This window comes from Aquila chrysaetos, chromosome 19 (genome assembly GCF_900496995.4).
Source record: "Aquila chrysaetos chrysaetos chromosome 19, bAquChr1.4, whole genome shotgun sequence".
Lineage (NCBI taxonomy): Eukaryota > Metazoa > Chordata > Aves > Accipitriformes > Accipitridae > Aquila > Aquila chrysaetos.
Window position 1 is genome coordinate 9,284,662 of NC_044022.1, and position 23,157 is coordinate 9,307,818.

At 41.4% G+C, this 23,157-nt stretch overlaps 1 protein-coding gene across 1 annotated transcript; it reads right to left on the reverse strand.

Annotated features, from left to right (window-relative positions):
- Nucleotides 1-6,065: 6,065 nt before the first annotated feature.
- On the reverse strand, nt 6,066-23,116 carry FDX1 (ferredoxin 1). Its single transcript, XM_030042917.2, has 4 exons — nt 22,871-23,116; nt 16,823-16,947; nt 13,866-13,995; nt 6,066-8,632 (listed from the first exon to the last, which is right to left on the reverse strand). Exons 1-4 carry the CDS (start codon nt 23,038-23,040, stop codon nt 8,518-8,520), a joined length of 540 nt encoding a protein of 179 aa, XP_029898777.1. The 5' UTR covers nt 23,041-23,116; the 3' UTR covers nt 6,066-8,517.
- Nucleotides 23,117-23,157: the final 41 nt, after the last annotated feature.

The window sequence follows — 23,157 nt, forward strand, 5'->3', positions numbered from 1 at the left end:
ATTGGTTTAGTCAGCAATTTATTTCACATTTTCCATGAGAAAAATAAAAGCAGTAATTGTGAAAATACTGTAGCCTGAAATTCAGTTTGGAAATCAAAAAGATCCCAGCCAGGCCCTCAAGAACTTATCAGCAGTGGGGATTTTTTTCAAAAGCACTAATATCAAGGCTATGAAATTAGAAAAAGAGCACGTTGGCATTACAGACGGCATCAGAGCTGCGGATAAACTGGGAGAAAATGGAGAAGCTGGCTCAAGATTTCTGCTGCTTCATCTCTTCAGAAGTAATTATGATAACTTTTTTCTAAGCAGGCTATCAAAGTTATAAGTAATAGAAGCGAGAACCGTGCCTGGCAGAGACAGCATGCAAAGGACGCAGCGCTGGATGAAGCTGGTCAGACATGAGGTTTCTAAGTAGTCACTAATTAAATTGCCTCTTGCTGTACGCTCAGCTATCCAACGTATCTTCAGCACTTTGCAGGAGAAGCTTTGGTGAAAGCCACGCAGCAGAGACATGAGGTTTTCTGGTGTTGCACGGCCCTGAGAACGCGTGCTCCACAAATTCATTTTGGCTGCTCCTCTGCAGCCCCGTGCACCGAGCCGTACCCCAGCGTGGCGCCGGGGACAAGCCCTGAGATCCCCCCCAGCTCCCGGGGCCGAAGAGGGGCCACAGCCCGTCCTGGAACGCAGGGACGCGGCGCTGGAGCCAGGAGCCGCTCCTGCGCCCTTTCCCCGTTTCCTCTGCCAGCTCCCGGAGGGGCTCTTATTTCTACCAGCAGTTTACCCCACCGGGATTCTGGGCATCATGGTGACTCAGAAAGTAGGAGAAAGCTGAGGAATTTAATGATTATTGAAACGAGCACAGTTTGCTTTTAATGCAAATATTGACTTGTGCGGTAAAAAGGAAATTTTTGCGGGATACCTGATGTCCCTCTGACAAAGAAACACCATAAAAAGGACATAAACGGAGCAGAAAAAAACCCAAACCAGATGTACGCACTGAGTGAGTGGAAGCCTTGAGGAGCTGCAGGCGATGGAGCAGGAGGGAAACAGCCAATAAATCAGGGGCTCTCTGGCAGGAGCAGCATAGGAAGTAGAAGAGGAGAGGGTTGGGAGCTCAGCGCACACGCGAGCGGAGCCCGGCTAGGTGCTTTATTTTTGTATCGAAATATTCAGCGCGCTCTGGAAGGAGTATTGCTGTTTTCACTTCTGAAATAGTACTGTGACTTGTATCAAATGTAATTTGTTTCAACATTTTTGCTAAACCGAAACATACTGGTCTGTTTATTTTGGAGAGGTGGGGAGCAAGTGGCAAGGATTGGCTAAAGGGTCTTTTTCTTCCCTTGTGTTTACAGAATCAGACCTGCTGTCAAAGCAGCATCCACCCTAATTTGCTGTCAGGAATGAACTCCTTAAATAACACGGGTCTCCTTTCAGGCTTAAAGGTAACCGTGAGTTTTCAGCAAGTGGACCTTCCTGTGTGTTTCTGAATGCACTCCAGATTTGAAAGAGCAAAAAAAGCCCTATCAGACTGGTTAATAATATCTCACCACAGAAACCATGAACTGCTGACTGCGCCTGCATTGTGCAATATGGCAAGTGCCAGGGCAGTTGTACCTGCACTGATTATTCTGCCGCTCAAGCTCCCTTCAGGCTCGGAGCTGGGATTCATTTTTCACTTGCTAGCAAAAAGATTTGGGGAAATTATTTTCCCAGTGAGCAAGAATTTCTGGCACCTGACCCTTGGAGGAAGGTTAATGTTACAAAGTTTCTGGGATCTAGAGCCATTATAGGGGCTCTTCAGCTGGAAGGAAGCAGAAATGGATAAAATGTATTATTTATGGTGAAGGCAGGGCTTTATGGTAAACCAGTAGCAGCCTAGTGCTGGGCGGCTGACAGCACTGATTAAAGAGTTATATAAGCAATGAAATACCATAGCAAATAACCTGCGGTTACTCTGTACTTTTATTGTAAGAATTAACTCCTGTTCCCCGGTAATTGGTTTTCCCCCTTCATTTCTGTGTGCTGCTGTAAAGGTCTCTGATGTCTTGTGTCTCCTTTAGGCATTTTTACCTCTGAAAATAAGTACTGTAACAGGTAAATCAGAAGCTAAACCTTTCCCATCCTTCCTATCCAGAGACAAATACTTCATAAAATGCAAAAGTGGTAGAGAATAAAGACTGGCAATGACGTCTTTAATTAAGGTCATTTCTAATGCGAAGCTCGTGTTCAATGCTCAAACAATGGCTGTTGGAGTTGGAAATACAACATTTCCTGTACACATCACTCAGCGGAGGAAGATCCCAGTCTCCTGAGCTTCCCCGCCAGGACAACATTCACCCTCAGGGCAGCTCTGCTCTGCTTCCCCAGACCTTTGCCTCAGAGGCTCCTGTGCTGCCCTTCTCCTTGAAGGACAGCCCCAGAAGGGCGGAAAACTTCAAGGCAAGGGACATTGATTGTTTTTTCTTCTCCATGCCAGGAAGAATGTGTTTTTCCTAATTTTCTGATGAAAAATCCAATGGCTGTGATGATCATAACAACTCAATTAGGCTGAAAGAAAAAAAAAAAGTGCTGAAATCTGAAGCAGAGACTCTCCTGCTCTGGCTATCCCCTGCTGTGCTCCCTTCTGACAGTCATCAGTCCCCTGGAACAGAACCACAGCCTGAATGAGCCTCCCCGTCACTCTGAGCTACCATATGCCTTGTCTCTGTGACACCATTTGTTTTCTTTTACAGCTATTTTCATCTGTTGTTAAACATTCCTCTGAGATGAGACCTTCTACCTTTATCTCCAGCCAAAACCCCGCGCTGGCTCCCTGGGTGGTATATGCCTGCCTCTCTCCTGGATCCAAGAGGCTGCAGCTGCATCACTGTGATCTTGCGTCAGCTCTCCCCCTCTCTCTATCCCCTCCAGTCAGTTTTCTAGGAAGGCAATGCCCTTCTTCCAAACCATTACCAGTAAAGCCTGTGAGCACTCACCAGATCAAAAGCCAGTGCTGGCTTACCTGTGCAATGCAGGGCTGTTACTTGAGGAAGGGTAAAATGAGAATGAGCTGCTAACCTGCCTCTGAACCTGCTCAGATGCATTTGGATGGAGTAAGAACATCCAACTTGTCTGGATATTTGTTTGATCCAAATCTGGATCCTTAAGGAGAGCCATTTTTGATCAAACACAGCCTGAAGGAGAAACGCCATCTATGGCCTGGCATTTCCTTCAGTGGGATGGGACAGACTTCTCCAAACCCAGAGATTTCAGCCCACCAGCTGCCAGCGGCAGTTTGCTGCTGCCAGGGTGAAGAAAACCGACCCAGCTGTAGCTACAACCTGGGTACAGCTGCCACAGGCGTCTGCAGACTTCTCTGGAGTATCTGGAAGCAGTTATTTACTCGGCACCAGTGTCCCATGGCGTTGTCACTTCTCACGTGTAATGCATCCTCTGTTGCCTGCTGCAGCGCTGGAGAAACCAGGAGCACAGATGTCCTGCCCTGTCATTGAACAGTGTTAGGTATATGATTGACAGCTCATCCCTGCGAGCACGAAGGAGCAGAGGCACCACGACAGGCAGGAAAACCTCCATAACCTCAGCAGAGCCAGCTGAGCGCCTGACGGGGCTGCTAGCAGGGCTGTCACGGGGAGCCACCAGCCCCACGGTGAATGGCAGAGGCTCCCCATCAGCTCACAGAGGGGGTTGCTGCCTGCAGGGGCTTGGGGCTCACCGGGCAGAGGCCTGGCACCATGTTTTCTGTCTGCATTGATTGGCATGGCCCATGCACGCGTGTCTGTGTGTCTGTGCATCTGTCTGTCTATGGGACTACATCCTCAGCCTCGCTGCCGGCTGGGCACGGGTACCCGGAGCCGTGGCAGCCTGGCCTGAACCAGCAATAGCTCTTTTCCACTAAAACACGGAACCCACGTTTCTTTCACAGCTGTAGGCATCCGAGCCGGCTCCACAGTAACCAGCTCCATCCGAAAGCTGTAGCTGCGCTGCGCTCGCACGCACCGCTGCTTTTAACGTCCTGCGCTGCTCCCACGGCCAAAGTTTAATCCCCACGGGCGCTGCGCTGCGGGGATTGACCACCTGGGGTCAGCACCAGCGGAGAGAATTTCGGACTGCATCCTGTTTTCTAGCACAGTCGTGCTCTAAAAGAGCCAGAAATGGGAAGGGGAAAGCTCCGCTGTACCTGAGTGGACGTAAGGAAGGTTGTACCAAGTCTGTTCAAAACCCTTTTTATCCTTTCTCCTCTCCAGCAGACGCCAGAGATGCAGCCCAGTGCCTGTTCAGGGAAGAAGGCGCAGTGCTGTGGAAGGGGTTAGGCACAAGGGAGATTACACTGGCCGGACTGAGATAACACAGTTGCTGGTGGAAGGACACAAGCAGCATTAAACAGTGCTCAAAATAACGTTTTGGCTGCTGGGCTGGGGTCAAGGGAGCTTCCAGAACCGTGGAGGGGGACCCCAGAGATACTTCTCCAAGCACAATGAGGCCACAGCTTTAGTTGAAGAGATTTCCCCAGTTGCAAATGCTAAATCACTGCTGGTCAGAAATTACTTTTAAGACATTTTAAAATTTGGACTGGTTCACATCAAAAAAACATTTAACTTCATAAAAAAGGAAGTGGTAGCCAGTAGATTATAAAGTAAATCTCAGTTACTTTTAATGCCTGTTGTTTTATGCATGAACCACACTCCTTGCTGCTCTCCTGGCAGTGCAACAGGGAGAGAAAGAGCATCAAGGCGCTACAGCCCAGAGCAGCACATGGATCTACATGGCCACCCATAGAAGCAACAGCCTCCCCCCCATGATGCAAGAAATCTCTGTTTCCCTTTCACGTTTTCAGATCATTTGAGGAGAAGGCAGCTACAGCAGCTGCAGCCTGTTCCCACCATTTTCTATTCGATATCTCAGCAACTCAGCTTGAGTTCCATCTCTTCTCCTTTAAAGATTTATTTCTCCTTTTTCCTTCCAAGGAATCAGCATTTTCATTTTGTCTACCCTGTCTTTGTATACCACATTGTCCTCTGTGAGGGCAAAACAGTCAGGCTGTAGGGAATCTTCCCCATGCCCTAGCCCGGACCTGCGAGTGAGGGAAGCACTGCCATTTTCACTGCACCTTTTTTGGACATGGCCTTTTCAACTTGGCTCCAACTGGGATGTGAATTCAGTTTGGATACAGTTGCCTTCAATCTTTTGGAGCCCTGTAGCCAAAAATGGTGAACTTCAGATTTAGGAGACTTCTGTCCAAGAAGTAACAAACTGCCTGGAGAACTTGCCTTCTCCTCTCCCCAGTGATGGCTTGCAGTCCAGATGATGGAAACTTCCCCCAGCAGAACAAGATCTAGTGACATGGGAGTGCAGGGCACCTCCTTCTTTCCCCTTCAGACATCACACAAACATACACACACAAAATGTCACAGAAATGGGGACGAGGACAGGGACTACTGACTCCTGCCCAGAACAGAAGCCAGCAGGACACCAAACTTGACTGGGGTTTAAGGGGGTGGAGGGCAAGGGACATGACCTAGAGCCACAGACATGCTTTCCCACCCCACTCTCAGAAAGGCAGAGGGGACTACAAGACCTTTCCTTTTGCCAGAGGGTGGTTTTGGCCTGGATTCCTCACAAAACCAAGCAAATCCAAGGGACCTTTTTACACCCATGAATCAGAAGGCAGTGCCCCCCACCCCCCAATGCTTGTGAATTAAACGTCTGTTTCCTCCCCAGACTGCAAGCATGTGTTGTAAAGCATAGTTTAGAAGCAAACAACCAGTCAGTTCTGATTTTCTCCTCATTTTTGAGGGGAGAGAAACAGAAGAGACCCACCGATTTCATGTTTTTACAGAGAACAGAAATGCTTTTAGAAAGCAAGTTACCTGTAAACTTTATTTGGACAAGGAAGTAAATATATATTTAACTAGTTTTGATGCTTTGTGTGTCATTGCACAATAATTCATACTTACACTTGAATGTGCATCATTAACTGTTAAGTTCCATTTTACATCCAGAAATGCATTCAAAGGCTTGGAGAAAAAGGGAAGAAAAAATCAATACAAACAAGGTGTGTCAGAAAGTGGTATAAAATAAGATTTATTTGCAAATCATTTTGACAATAAGGAAACAAGTATCTCTGAGTTGTGCATTTTGGGGATTACATGTCAGTTCCTTTGCCTTCCGAGATTTCCATTTGCATGCAATATGGGATACCTCTAGAATTCAAAAAGAACTTTCAAGTGTCCTTTTTTGCCTTGCTGTGCTAAATTCCTTCCACAGGCACACTATAGGAGAGTCAAAGTCTTTGTTATGAGAAGCTGTCACAGGAAACACACAACAAAACAACCTTGGCTTAGGAAGGAAACTGTCACGAGAGCTGTTTCACATTTGTTTAACACAGTGTTAAGCGCTTCAAGATTCCCACATGGAGAAGTGCCTGGTGCTGGTCGTAAAAAAAAGGAAACAAAAAAGAAAACAAACCCAAAACAAAACCCAAGAAAACCCCCAAACCCAAACACCAACATCTGCCCCTAAACCCCACAGCTATACCGAAACCTCAGATTTCTTTCCGATGTAAGAATGCACAGTACATCTGGTTATGACCTGAGTTCCCTCTCTTGGAAGCTAAAGAGCCATGTCTCACATTAAAAAAAAAAAAAGTTCAAGATTTAGTAATAATTACTGCATATAAATGAACTCAGGACAAAGGCAATACAAAGTGAGAACTGATTTACCTTAGCGCCTGACTGTGGGAGGGTAACCTCTAAATTATGGTTAGAGTCACAGCAGTTGAAGAGGAAGACAGCAGTATCTTCAGAACATTTCTTCAATTTATTTCCATCCTCCTCCCTGACCTCACTCTCTGTGTCTTTCAAAAAACCAGGAAATTTCAACTCAGAAGTAATATTTTGAATTAGATGAGATAGGAAGTGTATTCTGAAAACCCTATATGATTAAGTTCTGAGCAGAGCACATTAAGCATATCTTGGTTTAGGGGACAGTCCAAAGGGAACACCAGGAAACAAAGTAATAGCTACTCAGAGAGGAAATCAAAGAATCTGAACTAGATCTATTTTCAGTACAGTTCTAGAAAATATTTTTTTATAATAAAGGAACTTCTTTTTTCTTTCCTCTTTATGAAGCTCAAAATAATCCCAGTATTCAACACTGGAAAAATAATATTTTTTTCCTCTCTCCCATAAATACAATAATACAAGAAAAGATGTCTAGATGTCATTGTCACCAGTTCAAATAAGGCATTAATGAATGCATTAGATCATTCAAATGTAAATAAACATGTTTTTTATATAAATACACCCAAAATATTAAAATAACCTTAAAAGGGTAACAACTACTCTGTTGGTGACAGCCATTTCATTTAAATATTTAGGCAACAAAAACTGGAGAGAATAGTAGAGTCTTAAAGACATTATTTTATTTTGGTCTACTTTAGAAAGATTAAAACAAAATCCAACTGAAAGCTCTTCATCATCGGTCCACACACTATCCCACCATGGGGGTCTCCCTATCCCTTCTGGGGAACCTAGTCCATCTTTATGGAATAAATATACTTGGTCATTTCACATCAACCATTATTGAAATGATCCTGAGAGCAAGGCCCAGAATCTAGGAATCTCTTTAAGCTGAATGCCCTAGCTAACATCAGACTGCCTCCTGAACAAGCTCAAAACTGAAAAAGGGATAAAGATTTCAGAACAAATCTTATGTTGACAAAGATTGCCATCTTCAATCCCAACTCAGCCATCTCCAGAGAACAGCAAGAATTTAATGTTACCTCCAGTGGTTATGCTCTCCCATTAGACAGCTCCAAGGCTTTACTCTCCTAAGTCATGTGTATCCCTGTATTTGTGGTGTAGCCAAACACAAATACAGTTGAGGTTTATTGACTTCTGATTTGGGCAACAGAGATGCACTGCAGCAATTAAACTGCAGGTGCCAACATTCTGTATTGGCCCCTAGATCTCATGGTTTTAACAGTACTTTTGCAAGACTATTTGCCACATTTCATTAAGATTCCAAAGTCTGGAAAATCCCTACCCTGAAAATCCACTATTTGCTGAGGAAGTATCATATATACTGAGAACGTGAATTAGCTCTGAGCACACCATCTTTAATGGCAACACTTTAAAGAGACCCCATGCAGTCTTACAAGTTTTGTTCTCTTGCATATCCAGGTCTGAAACCTAGAAATGCCAGGGGTTTTCAGGAGAAGTCTTGTAGACATGATCCAGTTCTCAAACATCATTAGAGGTTTTGGCAGAAATATGTCATATGAAATCTGTAATACACTTGCTAACATTTATAATCCAATGATCACTTATAAGAAGTATTATTGCATTTTAAGCGTAAAAATATAGGAGGTTCTATAAAGAAAATTAAAATAGCATTAGTCTAATATTGATAGTCATATAAAATAACTCACAATTATGTAAGTTTCCATATTTAATTACACATTTAAAAATAAGTTATAAAAATAATTAAGCTTCTTTAAAACCCCTAAGATATTTTCTTTTAGGAGTTTTTACTCATATCTACTGATTGTCTAGCATCGGCAACAGCTTCTGGTACTCGAACAGTCATATTATCCATCGATTTCTTCAAGCAGATTTGGCAGCCTAAACGTGATCTGTAGGGAAATAGGACATTGTCATTAGTTCTAGCCAATCATATATCCAACAGCATTTAATCCCTTATGCCTCCAATGTTCAGCCATCCCAAACACATTATTATCTAGAAACAGCCACTCTTGTGCCTGGTCTTAATCAAGACCCATAGTGAACTGCACATATCAATGCAAAGATATACATGGCAATAATCATGATTTACATTAAGTAACAGAGTTCAGTACGTTGGAAAGTTGTACAGCAAGTACCTCCTACTTGCTGGGACAACATATAACAAGGGTGACCCTTCCATTTTCAATGGATCACTAATAGTTCAGTCAAGTGCAGGGAATGACACTTGTTTTCAAAATAAACAACTCAAGATTTGGTCATTAAGCCAGAAAGGTAAGAGTGAAAAGACAAGAAACATAGGAAGGAGAAGGATAAAATACTCATGGCACCTGAGGAGATGCAATCCTTCATTTTTTCTACCTATCATTCAGCATGAAAAAATGTTGTATGTGAGCAATTAAAATCAAAATATGTAATATACTACAACAAAATTCTGCAGATATCACAAGCCGCTTTTACTGCTGGGATATCTTTAATTAAGTGTCCATGCTGTGGTACTTAAGTATAGAATACTTAAACATCAGCAAGGATGGGCAATGTTTTGTAGCACCAGTTGAATAATTTAATCAGTATAGGAACATAGGCAGAGATATTATAAAAAATGGTACTGCATTAATATCTATACAGAGCTCTTTCAAGCATGTAGTGATCAACTGTTCCTAAAGCTCCCAATTCAGTACTATACTTGGAAGTAATACTTCTATGTAAATGACTGTATACATCAACTTCAAATTACTAGAATGTATGTATAAATACATACGTTACCAGAAGATTTAATCTCATGAATATGCATCCATAAGAATAGCTTTAGAAATGAAATCTATTAGAGATGTGATTTCTGACATTTATATGTATGGGCATTGCCCATAAGGCTTAATTTTACTGAAGTGTCTGTTTTTCACTAAAGACCAATGCTAACTGCGTATGTACTCTGTAGTGTGGCCATGGATTCACTTCATGTGAAATAGCACTGCCCTTTGTTTTGAGCCTGCTACACAGCAGTACAAAAAAACCTAGGCAGTGCTAAATAACACTGTGAGAAACAAACTACCTTCTGCTATTCAAATTCTTCCACAGCATTTACAGTTTTACAGATATTTAACTAGATTCCCCCACCTCCTGAAGCTGAAGAGCCTTGGACCCCCCAAAAGATGATTTAGTCAATCCCTGCATGAAAGCCATTCCCTCTTTAACCACTTCTATAGGCCTTCCCTTTATTTCATCTCATTCTACTACCTTAACAAAAGGGAAAAAACAACAAAACAGGAAGTTGGAGTTGCACAAATATAAAGATATAGTGAATCATTTTATCATGTAATGGTATTTTCTGGTTTTCCACTTGTTCGTACCTAATATTGCCAATGTTCCATTTACCTTTTTGAGTTGGGGGTTTTTTGTTGGTTTTGGTTTGGTGGTTTTTTTTGGTGTGTGTTTTGTTTGTTTGGGGTTTTTTGTTTACACCAAACCTTAAGCTGACATTGCTGGAAAGACACTACCTAGCTGACAGACTATTTCTAGTATGCAAAGTTACCACTGTTCTATCCACCTCTCCATATGCATTTATCTGCACCTTTTAACACCAAACTTCATTTCCTCATGTGTGCGCTCAATAGCACAAAATCTTTGTGCGTGTCTTCACTGACAGTTTTCGACTTTACCCCACTGTCCTGGTTTCAGCTGGGATAGAGTTAATTTTCTTTGTAGTAGCTGGTATAGCACTGTGTTTTGTATTTAGGATGAGAATAATGCTGATAACACACTGATGTTTTAGTGTAAACACCGCTCTGCAACAACTATAAGTCAAGGTTTTTCAGCTTCTCGCACCACCCCACCAGCAAGTAGACTGGGGGGGTACAAGAAGCTGGGAGGAGACACAGCCAGGACAGCTGACCCAAACTGGCCAAAGGAATATTCCATACCATGTGATGTCATGCTCAGCATATAAACTGGGGGAAAGCTGGCTGGGGGTCACTGCTTGGGAACTGGCTGGGCATCGGTGTGCAGGTGGTGAGCAATTGCATTGCACATAACTTGTTTTGTATATTCTAATTCTTTTATCATTATTTTCCCTTCCTTTTCTGTCCTATTAAATTGTCTTTATCTCAACCACGAATTTTGCTTTTTTTTCTCCTGATTCTCTCCCCCAGCCCACTGCAGGGGGGGAAGTAAGCAAACAGCTGTGTGGTGTTTAGCTGCCTGCCGGGTTAAACCATGACACACACTGAATAACAGCAGTATACACAAACCTTACTCTTCATTTTCTTTTCCCAAGTCTTTCACAAATACACTCACTACATAAAACCTAGCACTGATCACTTTTAGATCACACTGTTGATCACATACACTTACCAGACAGCCAAATACTTCTACCCTGTTAAAAAACAAATGTGGTTTTTTTTAACCAATTACCGATCCTTTACAGGGCTTTTGCTCTTAACCCACTGCAACTCAAAACTTAGTAAAGGATTTCTGGACCTAAGTAAACCACATGAACTGTAAGATCTTTCTTCATGCTCAGTGACTCATCAGAAGAGCTCCCGTATCTGTTACATCCCTCTACAAAAGCTCTGTTGAATTCTTTCCTTACCATTATGTAGTAGAAACTATAAAAAAGCAACAGCCCATACACACATGATTAATGCGTCCAGTATGGAATCAGACTCACTGTTCTCCAGTTCCGATAATCTCATTTTAAAAGTTGTTGCTACCTTCCATTCCTTTGATGTGGAATCAGTTTTAACCCAACTAACTAAGCCTTACAGACAGTAGTTCAGAAATGTCATACTGAATTCCTGTAGAATGCCTGGGTGAATGCTACCTAGTCATTACCATTTGTTACTACTCATTTTACTTATTTGCTGTAATACTACTTCTATGGACACATCAGTTTGAGACAGATACTGCAGGAAGACCTCTGCAAAGAAACCTTCCAGTGCATGGACATCCCATAACATCTCTAGAGATAACAATGCAAAAGAAACTTTGCTTCTATGTTATCTTTTTATATTTTAAGTGCACTTTCTACATCACCCATTGGCTCTTCACGCAGACAACTTTCCTGCTTCTGATAGCTTAGAAAAAAAAAAAAATATTTTTCTACTTTTTAGCAAGCTGTTTCTCAGCTTATTTTTTTCTTCAGTATTCTTTTTAAACACTTAACTTGCTAGCATTTGCATCCCCCCATCTTACTACTTTTAATAATCTCTACTGTTCTGCAGTTAAAACAATTTTGTTTTAACCTAATTAGTCCCTCCTTTTAAAAAACATGAGCTTTCACAGCAGCTGCTAGCTGAAACTTTCCCAAATACAGAGAGTCACTGACAAGAAAAAGCTTTTATCCTTACACCTATGACACAGCATAGCAGTACGTCTCCATTACACAAGTTGATATCAACACAGGAGACCAGGTAACCTATAGCAAACATTGGTCACTTAAAGCTCTGTCTTCCAGAAAAGTCAACTTCCCACATACATGAAAGATCCCTGGCCATAGGAAGAACACATGATATTAGGAAAACCTGATAGAAGAAACAAGAGCCTTCAGAGGGTCTAAAACTTAATTTGGCCTGAGGAACCTTGAGAGAAAACAGAAATATTTAAAGAGTGCTCTGGCTTTCTACTGTTTTTCAGTTCTTCAGTAAAAACTCCTTGCATTAAACCTTTAATTAAAGATCACCAAAGAAAAAAGTTTTTTATTAGATCATTGGCCTCCAGAGCTATTTAGGAATTGGTTTGGCCCAGAGCCTAAAAGTTACTCTTATGAGAATTATGGTAGATAGTGAGACTGAAGTAAATTTGCACTTAATAGGCTTATGATTTTTTCAAAATTGAAAATGTTTTTTGGCAGACAGGAAAAAGGATAAAACAAAAGAAACTGAAACAAGTTTTGCATAGCTTGACTTCTTTGCCTTCACAGCCTCCCAGAAAAGTTAAGATTTGGCTGAAGAGAGAAGTAGTATAATCTCATGTAGAAACAATTAGTACAGGATTCGATTACTGGTATAAGGAAATAAACGAGTTAATTCAGAGTACTTCTTTGCAGAAACATAAAAAACACTATGCTATACAGGCCAGGTATAAAGCCCTCTGACATTGGAGAGATTCTCAAAAACTTCAACAAGCAGTTCCACTGAAGCATGAAGGAAAGGGCTTAAGAAACCTTGTAAGGCATAGCTGCCTACCATTCACATGGGTACGTTCTATGATATAGGCTACATGTACACCAGCAAGTAGTGCAACCCACTAGGAATGGGTCTGTGATGAGAATGTCACATCCTAATTACAAGGCATGTGATGGTGGAGGAGATGTAGAACAGAGGGTTACCTTAGACTACCACTAGTCTAATCCTATGCACTGAAATGCCCATTAGCAGTTAGACCACACTTTAGGATTAGTTTCACCCAAAAGGGAATCTAGCTTCTGTACACCAAGAGCACTCTGACATGAGTCAAAGCATGACAAGTGGGGAGACTGCCATGTGGGACACTGTTTATCCTAGAGAAGGCTTGGGGGGAGGATCTTATCAATGTACATAAATACCAGAGAGGTTGTAGAGTCTCCATCCTTGGAGATTCAAAAGCCGTCTGGACATGGTCCTGGGCATCAGCTCTAGGTGGCCCTGCTTGAGCAGGGGGTTGGACCAGATGACCTCAAGAGGTCCCCTCCAACCTCAACCCTTCTGTGATTCTGTGAAAAGAAGATCTGACCAAAACTAAAATACTAACGTAAACACATTTATTAAATACATTAACTAGCTCCAGACTAATGGAGACAGAAAACAGAAGGGAAGGGAAACAAGAACTAGAAAATTCACACATGACAGCAGTGGCAGTTTTTGTTGAAGGAACTGGGTTTTTGGTCATACTTCAATATCTGACACTTCTGCATCAGACACCTCTGAAGAACAAGTAGTGACAACTACCACTCTACAGTTACAAAAACAATACTGACATCTTTTTAATATGAATTCAGATAAACAATATTTAAACTTGGCAGTCCCATTTCTGTGACAGAATCCAGCTATTCATTAAAAGCTGATTAAGACATTCTAAGAATACTGGACTGCCCCATCTGCAAACCCTTCCTTCCATTCTTTGATGTAGTGAAGTATTATGTTGCCTTACGTTTCTGTGAGGCCATATGCCAGGTCCAGCATGTCCATCTCTTCATCAGTAATTGCATCTAGTTTCTCAAATATGTGGTCTTCGAAGATTAAATGACAAGTTGAACAGGCTAGCGTTCCTTCACATGCACCTAAAGGGGAAAAAAAAAAAAAAAAAAAAAAAAAAATCAAGTTAACAGAAAATCCAAGTTCCAAATTACAACAGAATTTCACAAGAAATCCTTCATATATGTTTGTCTCATACAAGAAGTATCTCTATTGATTAGTAAAATTGATGCTTCATATATTCCCATGTTCACGTATCTACTCTGCATTCAACTGTCAACAGCACTTCTACAGTTCCTACAAGATTAAGATTTACTTGAATGGTGTAGTTAGTTAAAATACTTAACTAATTAATTCCCCTTCCACCATTTAAAGAAATAAAAGGTTTCTATTATAAGAATGCAAAAGCAGACAATGCTGTCAATCAACACTACTTAATTTATTTCCAAGGCTGATCCTTCTATCCCTCTCTTTCCCATGGTTTTGAGAAGGCTTCTTCAAGAAGTTCAACAGAAGACACCTGCTATACAAAAAATTCCTCAGAAGTACACGAAGGAGGGATTTTATACTTGGTATTTCTTCTTACTCAACAGAACACTAATTCACAGCAACAAAGGTAGTCAGGCTAGAGAGATGGTTTTCTCTGTGTTAAAAGAATACAACATATTACTAGGCAATCCAGCCCAAGCCAAGGATCTAATAATTTGCAAGGGTTGAACAGAGCAAGCATCAACTACATCTACCTGCTAGGTCATCACAGAACAGTAGAAGTTTGAACACTAACAAATTTGTCTCTGCCACTGTACAGGGCTGACACCGAGTTCTCCACTTTGTTGAAGAAGAAACATGCAACTTCAAGAGGAGGAGAAAGCTGAACTCTTCATACTTGTGCAGAAATTGGGGTTGAGGCACACAAACCCCCACCACTGATTTAAATTGATAGAAGCATTAGCCAAGTTTCATTTATTTACTCATTTCCAGGGAAAGCAGAACCAAGAGTATTGTGACCACATCACCTTTGTACTCATATGGAAACAAAGGGAAGCAAGGCTCCACTGCTACGGAAAGAAACAGTGGGATTCATCATCAGATCATAAGAACCATACAGAAAGCACCGTGCTGTTACACGTAGTAATGGTATCAACGGCATACATATCAAAGTGAGCATGACACTGTACTAGAAGACTTGATTTTTTTGAAATATATCACATCTTCAAGTACATACAAGTGCATGTGAAAAAGTAGAGTTTATTTAAAGTGCCAAATAATGTAAAATTTGTTGTATCAGCAGTTTAAGCATTTTAATGTTGGGGGAGGTGAGGGGAGAAGGGGGTGGGGGAAGAAAGGACACTGACCAGTCCATTTGAACAGTGGAAGGTCTTTCTGCAACTGTAAAGCTAGCAGTAGCAAACAGATTGAGTGCAGCTGAATCATTCAACAGTTTTCTAAGTCTTTATACAATGATATTTCTATTATTACTGCACATGGGATGCCCCCTAGTGATAGGAGTAAACAGGTAAGGTTTACATTTTACTTTTTCCCCCCTCAGTACTTTTTTCTAAAAACAGAACATACATTTTTACATTATTTATACTGCATTATTTCTCTGCCCTAGTATGACGTTTCATTAGCAAATGATTATTTAAATGGGACTAGCACATGTTATAATTAACAATTGTTACAGTAACTCCAAATTTTAGTTTGGCTTCTGTTTATTGACAGCATTATCTTTTTTCCACTTTACCATAATGCTTTAACATGGCTGCTATTTACACAAACTGAGAGAACATTTACTGTAGAATACTAGAAGACTAGCCATAAGCCTGTATGACACATTTAATAAGCAACACATAAAGATAGTTATTCCAAAGCATTACAATTTTTAAGAGACAATTCTTCTTCCCCAGATGTATGCAACTCTAGACATAACTTCTCAGACGTAAGCCTGAGATTTAAAATCTTTGCAATAATTTTATTACTAGGAGTGAAACTTATTTGCACTTAAATAAAACATACCTCAGATTTCAAACTGTGTTACACTAGCCTACTACTTTTTTTTTCCTCTAATTGCTCCATGCTATGCATTCACTCATGCAAATTGTACTTCATCTTCCTGATTTAGTTTGTACTATTAAATTCATGAAGCTCATGTTCATGTAAATACCCATGCTGATGTATTTAATTGCCATTACCAAATACCACCGCTTTGCATGGGCAGAATCCTACAACTTCACTGGAACTAACTAACCAAAGAAAGTGCAAAAGTTTGAAGGAAATGGGAGGTGTTGTAACTTCCTCCTATTCTGACTTTAAACAGAACTTGTACTGAGTTAGAATTTTACTAGGACATTGGTCTACTTCACCCCAGTCCTTCAATAAGAATCAAACTTTTTCCTCTTCACTGCTAACTGACATTAATTTGGTAATTTCTTTCACTTAGCAGTCAAATACTACAGCAATTTGTGCCACAAAAAGCCTGATAATAAATTGAGACACTATGTCAATACAGAAGTAACCAGACACTGTTAGAAATACACCAGTTTTGCCTCCAGAACCTTTCAGCTCAGAAGAGTCTGCAGGTGGCATCTTTCAGATTCCACCTTGACAGCACTGTCCACATTCTACTCCTTTAGCATTCAAGGAAGGCTCACCACAAACATTTTTTTGTTTGTGAACTTGACCCAAAATTTTTATGCACCTGCAGGAAAAAAAAATGGGGAGAAAAACCAAATAGAGTACAGCTAGGTTTTACAAATAAATTAATAAATAAATATTCATTTACAATTGGACTCAATGATCTTAAGGGTCTTTTCCAAACTAAGTGATTCTATGATTCTATAAATATTTATGAATAAACTGGTAAAAGAACATAATTTCTAGACACTGAATACAGTATTCAGTGAATCTACTTACCAAAACCATCTATGTCTAGATTATTATCAACAACAACATCCAGCAGTGAATCCCCAGGTTTTCCTTTGGCTGTTAGTTTGTCACCATCACGATTTATGAAATGAACAGTTATTTTATCTTCTGAGCTGAAAAAGAAAAGTATATAATGGAATTAAAGAAAGAATTCTAGATTTTTTTAGATCTTTAAAATTGATTGAATACTACTAAACCAGTAATCAGTATCAACTCTAAGAGCACAGAAACCTAGGTTACTGGCTTTTAAAAGCTGTAACAGGTACAGGCATTTACTGCTGTACATTGAACAAAGGCCATGAAAAATAAGAAAAAAGCTTGGTTTGTATTTTGTCACTAGAAGCTATATAGGATCCTGATGCTTTGCCTTTCACCGAAAAGAGTCAGAGCCATTTTATTTTAGGCACAATATTTGTATTTTTATCAAATAAAAGAGCTTATTTTAAATGCTTCTCTACATACCTTTCTGCAGACTCTTGCTTTGGATTTATGAAATTTTAATTGTTCTCATCATTATCATTTAGGGCCAATTTTAAATTTTCCCATTTCTGCTTAGAGTTTAAGACATTTTACTTTATTAGTTCCAAAATTTAATTCTCCTCTCCTCCCCAAAATAGAAATACTCCAAAAGCGTTCTGCTTTTTTTGAGCACAGATTCTCCTAGGATTTCACCTTGTAAATATTAATTCTAGTGAAGTTCAAAGTTTTGACACTGGCTTCAAAGAAAGAAGGTTTTATATTTTCCTACCTCGCTTTTCAGACAATTATGTTTATTTAAGAAAAAATTCTTTTGCAGCCTGCATAAAAATTTCTTAAGACTAAAGCTTTTAATATGGGAAAAAATAGAGGGGTTTTGTGTCCAATATGATGTTATTTCACATGCAAATTAAAGGAAAGCTTTTAATATACTAACAAATAAAATACAGTTTGTTTGTTTTTAAGCAGACTATTTTCTTTCCTATAGTGAGCAAAACAAGAAAAACTTGTTGGATGGACAGTGAAGAAACCTGCCAAGAGACGAGATACAAATGGAACAGCTGAAAGCTAATGCAAAAATCTATGTTTCAATGTGAAATCCATGTTTAAGAACAGCATACTTAATATTACCTTTAATCTTTTTAGTAACTGTGGGCCTTGAGTGACCTATCCTATGGAAAGCATACAAGTTTGAAAATCAAGTCACCCCCTGGAAAACTCTAACCTGTATAGCTGAATATTAAAGCAAAAATGTGAAAGTGGTCATACTAAAACATCAGTGAACAGATTATTTTTGGAACTGGCTGTAAAAGGAAATGTGTTTTTAGCAATCTGAGTCCTAGCTTGTTTTGAAAAACAACAAATGTTTGTTGCTCTAGACTTAATACACTTGCCACAACTGTAAGCTCTGTTGGCAGCAGTACGCACCATTATTCATTATGATGTCATGTTCAATTCTTGTCATATCATCCCTCAGTCCATTCTCTGGAAGGAGCCACAAGCTACTATTAACTATAAATTCATTCCAAAATTATAATCAATAATGAAGGATTGACCTTGCTGATCTGCAGAATGCAACTGAAGCATGAACTAGAATAAAATTCAGAAATCTTAAAGATATATCTTTACAAAATGTAATTAATGTTGTACAGTCACCTATGATATCAAAGGACCACCTCCAGCAAACCGTTCTATGGGAGTTTAAGTTACCACTCTGCTCTTCTTTTTGCTCCTCTGCTGTGTCAACACCTCTCACAGCACGACCAAGGAAACAAGCACCTACTTCTTAGATATACTAGTACAAAATTCACCACCTCCACTGGTAGTTTAAGACTGATGGGTTTAGATTGCATCTGCAAAGGTATAGATCCACATTCTGACATCCAAAGTAAACCACTGACAGTGTAATTTTAAACTGCTTCAAAAAGCCCTTCCAGAGCTCACCAAAATACGCTCTCATTTACTGAAATATTTCTGTCAACATGACAAATGCAACCCTGAAAGGAGACACAATGGAAAATGTACTTGCATTTATGGGCATCATCTGCCCAAGCTATAGACATGACAAGTAGTAAATATTTGTTCAATATCCAAAACATACCCTTTCCTCTATTATAGGATGAGGAGATCACAAGTAACATGGATGAAACAGCAAGATATCTGGCCATCCATTAGATCACAGGAACTTTTGTAAAAGACAAGTCATCTTCCTCCCAGTTTTCAAAACACACCTGAAACTTTCTTCACCTGCAATTACACTTTAACCTGGCATAACACCACAGTGCCACAAGAAGAATGCTGCTGCCCTCCCTCCTTTGTGTGTTCTACCTCCAGCACTCACACTGTCATGCAGTAAATTGGGTCTGGAAACAAAACTGGCTGAAACCCAACCTTCACAGCTCAATGGCCATATGAATGTCAGAACCAGTACTTGGGCAGATCTGCCCCTTATATGAAATTTACATCAGTTTAAAACAATTGTGTTACTGGAACTTTACGATGCAATAACACAATCTAAGTTTCACCACCATCTTAAACTGATCTCTTTCAAATAAGAACGTGGGTTTGGGTGATCCCCACTCCAAATCACCCTTCTATCATCTTTACACCAGTACTACTGCAAGTCAACTCATTTTGCTAATCTGGCTGAAAATCAACCATAAAAACAAAGCAGTCCCAACTGAACCAGCAAGCAAAACTGACAGAAATGCCACTGCCCAGAACAAAAATGAGGAAACAGGAGTGGGATCCCCTTTTCAGTAGTAACAGTCTTACATTAGCTTCAGCCAGTTGTGAAACGGCACTGTGGCTGTGCATGCCTAACTGGTGCAGCATGGAGCAAGGGGCCAAACCAAAGTACTACCACTAAGTCACTGAATTCTGTTAAAGATCGCCATAGTAATTAATCTTTTCTATGGGACCTAATCCACCCTGGTTGATAACTGAAACTAAAATTTATTTATTTGTAATAAGGTTAGAGACAGCCTCCTTAAGTCTTCCAGTAGAATCTGTTTTTCTGCTATTGCCATCTTTACCACTCTTCATATAGCCAAAATGTTTAATTTAAAAAAATCACTGAGGCTTTATTGTGCATGAGCCTGAGTGGTGAAAATACTTTCAGAAGTCTGTGTGCATAATAATCAGACTAGTCAGACATCAAAACACATACTGCACAGATATTTTCAATGACTGGGAGATACCATTATAAAAATAATAATAATCACACCTGCATGAAAAAATATTTAGGCTTTATAAATGTTAAGAAACATGGCTTTTGTCTACCAAGACATTGTTTGTGTGAAGAAAAATAAAACAACCAAACACCACCATACTGTGAACTAGTCACAGGCAATCAACATGAAACATGTGCCAGGTCTATGCAAGTATAAATAGCCTCAGGATTATCAGGAAGAACAAAACACATTTTGTGTAGTCTGCATAAAGCCTAAATATCCCAATTCATGCTCAGATGAACCCTTTTCACCAGATGTAAAATACAACGAATTTCTTCATATAGTTACCATAGTACTATCAACTTAGTTATCAAGTTTCACTAGGATACCCTAAAATAAGCATACTGCAAATACACAGAAGAGCACCAGAGAACTGTAAATGCTGTTCATTTTCCCTCCCATGCAAGAAAGAGTAAGTACCCTAAGAATCCTGACAGCTACCTCTTTCCCCTTAAAAGAAGTATGCTTTTGAATCTTCAGCTATTACTTCCAAGTTAAGAATCAGCTCCTACATTCCTCCAAACAAAACAAAGATAACAACTGTAGCCTGGTGTTGCACATGGCGAGACCCAACTCTACTATTTCCAGATCTTTTATTAAATGGTAAATCTAACAGCCCTACCTAACTGCCTGAATAGTTTCATGAATGAAGCTGTTATGCAGGCCTCAACTAAAATACAGTAGTTATAAATCTGAACTAATCTTTAAAACATGTAGTAATTATGTTGTGCATAAAAAATATCGTACAGCTATCTAAACTAGTATAAAAGAATTCCGAGATAACTACTGTTCAACATGAAATGAAAAGGAAGGATAATGGATAAAAATGGAGCAAAAGAATGAAATGGAAATGAAAACATAATGCCTGATGCTTCATTGAAACCCTTGGGAACCTCCGCTCATAAGAATCACTTCAGCTGATGATTTTATATAGCTAGGTCTTCATCCTGTAGATACAAATACAGCTAATTTTACATATACAAACAATGATGTTATCTTTTTACTGGAATAACGCTGACTTATATGAAGTTCAGGAACTGGGTCTCAAGTAATAGGATGTCCAGAAATGGTAAGACTAGAAAAACTAACTGGTACATAAATTGAGAAAACACTAATATAGGAAAGAAATAAGGATTTTCTTTTTCTCCCCACTCACTCAGTCAGGTTACAACATGGAGTATAAAAACAATACATCTGAAATACTTGTTTGCATGAGCTTTTCTGCTGGTATGCTTGCGCAATGAATGTGAATAAATTCCAATCTGTACTCAGTCTTTTTGTGAAAGACCTGAGGGATTACAGGCCTTACATTACTATTAGGTAAGGAAATGTTTTCCCTTTTTAGTATTCTTTTTCCTCCCATTTTTACCTTGTTCAATGATTTTAATAACTTTCAAAAACTTGACAATACTTTACAAAGACCATTTGAGTTTTTTAATTAAAAACTGCAAATCAGGGACCTCAAAATAACTGATCACCAGGGCACACACTCAGTGGAGACTTATTTTTAAGATAGTCAGCAGGTTCACTCAGAGAAGATATCTAAATGAGCAACTTACCCATCTCATACGGGAGTCCTAGACTAAATAGCTAGTTCGTCTCTCCATATTAAAAGCATCTGCTGGAACAAACTAAAAGAGCACCTACAGGGGAGTTTAAAGGCAAACTACTGAAACAGCTTTGATGGTAAGGGCACTACCCAACCCTCTGGAAACAGGCTAGGCTATGCCACTGATGTTGGGCAGCTGATTGCGGGTCCTGTTCCAAGTCAAATAAACTTCCCTGGCAAGCAAGTGAATTAAGCTTTTAAAACTTCTGTATTTTAAATACCGAAAGCTAACTGTAGACTCTGACCTATCTTTGAATATACAAGCTACAAGCCAGAAGGCTATGCGTAAACAGTCTTTGACTACATGTACTAAGATGCAAATCTGTAGTTGTGGGCTGTGGAATATTAAATGTCTACAGATGTAACGCATTTTGAAACACCTACTCGTACATACTGGTGAGGAGAGGAGGGCTTCTGCACACTCAGATGCACGAGTGCTCTTCAGTAAAGAAAAACTATACCAAAGGCAGAAGAGATCTTCAGATCTGCAGCACGGGGCTCTGTCTGATATGTGCTGTACTTATACCACGAGCCTAGTCAGACTTTCACACACACACACACACACACACACAAAAAAAAGGCAAGCGCTGCACTGCATGGAAAAGCAACATTGATAAGGTCACAACGGTTTACAAAGCTAGTTTGAACATCAGGAACCCTAGTTTAGCTTTCCATAACGTTATAGGCTCTTTCAACGGGTCTCCGGATCCCACGGGCCCTGCGCCTTAACCCCGCCGCTGGGTCGGCGCGGTGCCTAACCCGGGCCTGCCCACAGGCACCCCAGCTAACAGCCCCCGGCGCAGTCCCGCGGGACGCAGCTGGCCCCGGCCGACAGGCCGGGGGCAGGCTGGTGGCAGGTCCCACCGCAGGACGCTCCAGCGCCGCCGCCACGGCGGCCGCAGGCGTGGACGGCGAGAGCCGGGGCGAAGCGCGGCCGTGAGGGGGCCGAGGAGGAGGCCGGCACCTGCCCCGAGCGGGCCGGGCAGCGGCAGGGCCGGGGCAGCGGGGCACCGCGGCGCGCCGAGCGACCGGGGGAAGGTCACGCAGCGCCGGCCCGGCTCGGCCGTCCTCGCTCGGGCGGCCCGCGCCACAGGCGGCCGCCGGCCCCGGGTGCCCTCAGCGCCGAGGCCCAGGCAGCGGCTCGGCGCTGCCGCGGCGCGCAAGGCGGCCGGCGCAGTAAGGAGCCCGCCCGGCGCCTCGCGGCTCCGGCCCTCTTACCTCAGCACCGCCCGGGCAGAGAGGCTGAGCAGCCGGGCCGTCCTCGGGGCAGCGGCGGCGCTGCCGCAGCCCGGCCTCGTCCCGGCTGCGGGCGAGGCAGAGAAGAGCCAGCGGCGGGAGGAGGCGGCGGCGGCGGCCCGGAGGAGCCGGGCCGGCCCCGGGGCAGCCATGGCGGCGGCAGGACGGGAGCGCGGGGCCTCCGCGCCGGCACCGGGGGAGGGGCGGGGGCAAAGTCCCGGCGGTTACGCCTCTGGCGCGGGCTGCGGCGATTCTCGCAGCCGTCTACG

Coding starts and splice junctions, on each gene's coding strand:
- FDX1 (XM_030042917.2), bottom strand. CDS start 23,040: ATGGCTGCCCCGGGGCCGGCCCGGCTCCTCCGGGCCGCCGCCGCCGCC. Junction 13,996..16,822: donor TCTAGACATAGATGGTTTTG/GTAAGTAGATTC, acceptor TTTCCCCTTTAG/GTGCATGTGAAGGAACGCTA. Junction 8,633..13,865: donor GCATATGGCCTCACAGAAAC/GTAAGGCAACAT, acceptor ATTTCCCTACAG/ATCACGTTTAGGCTGCCAAA.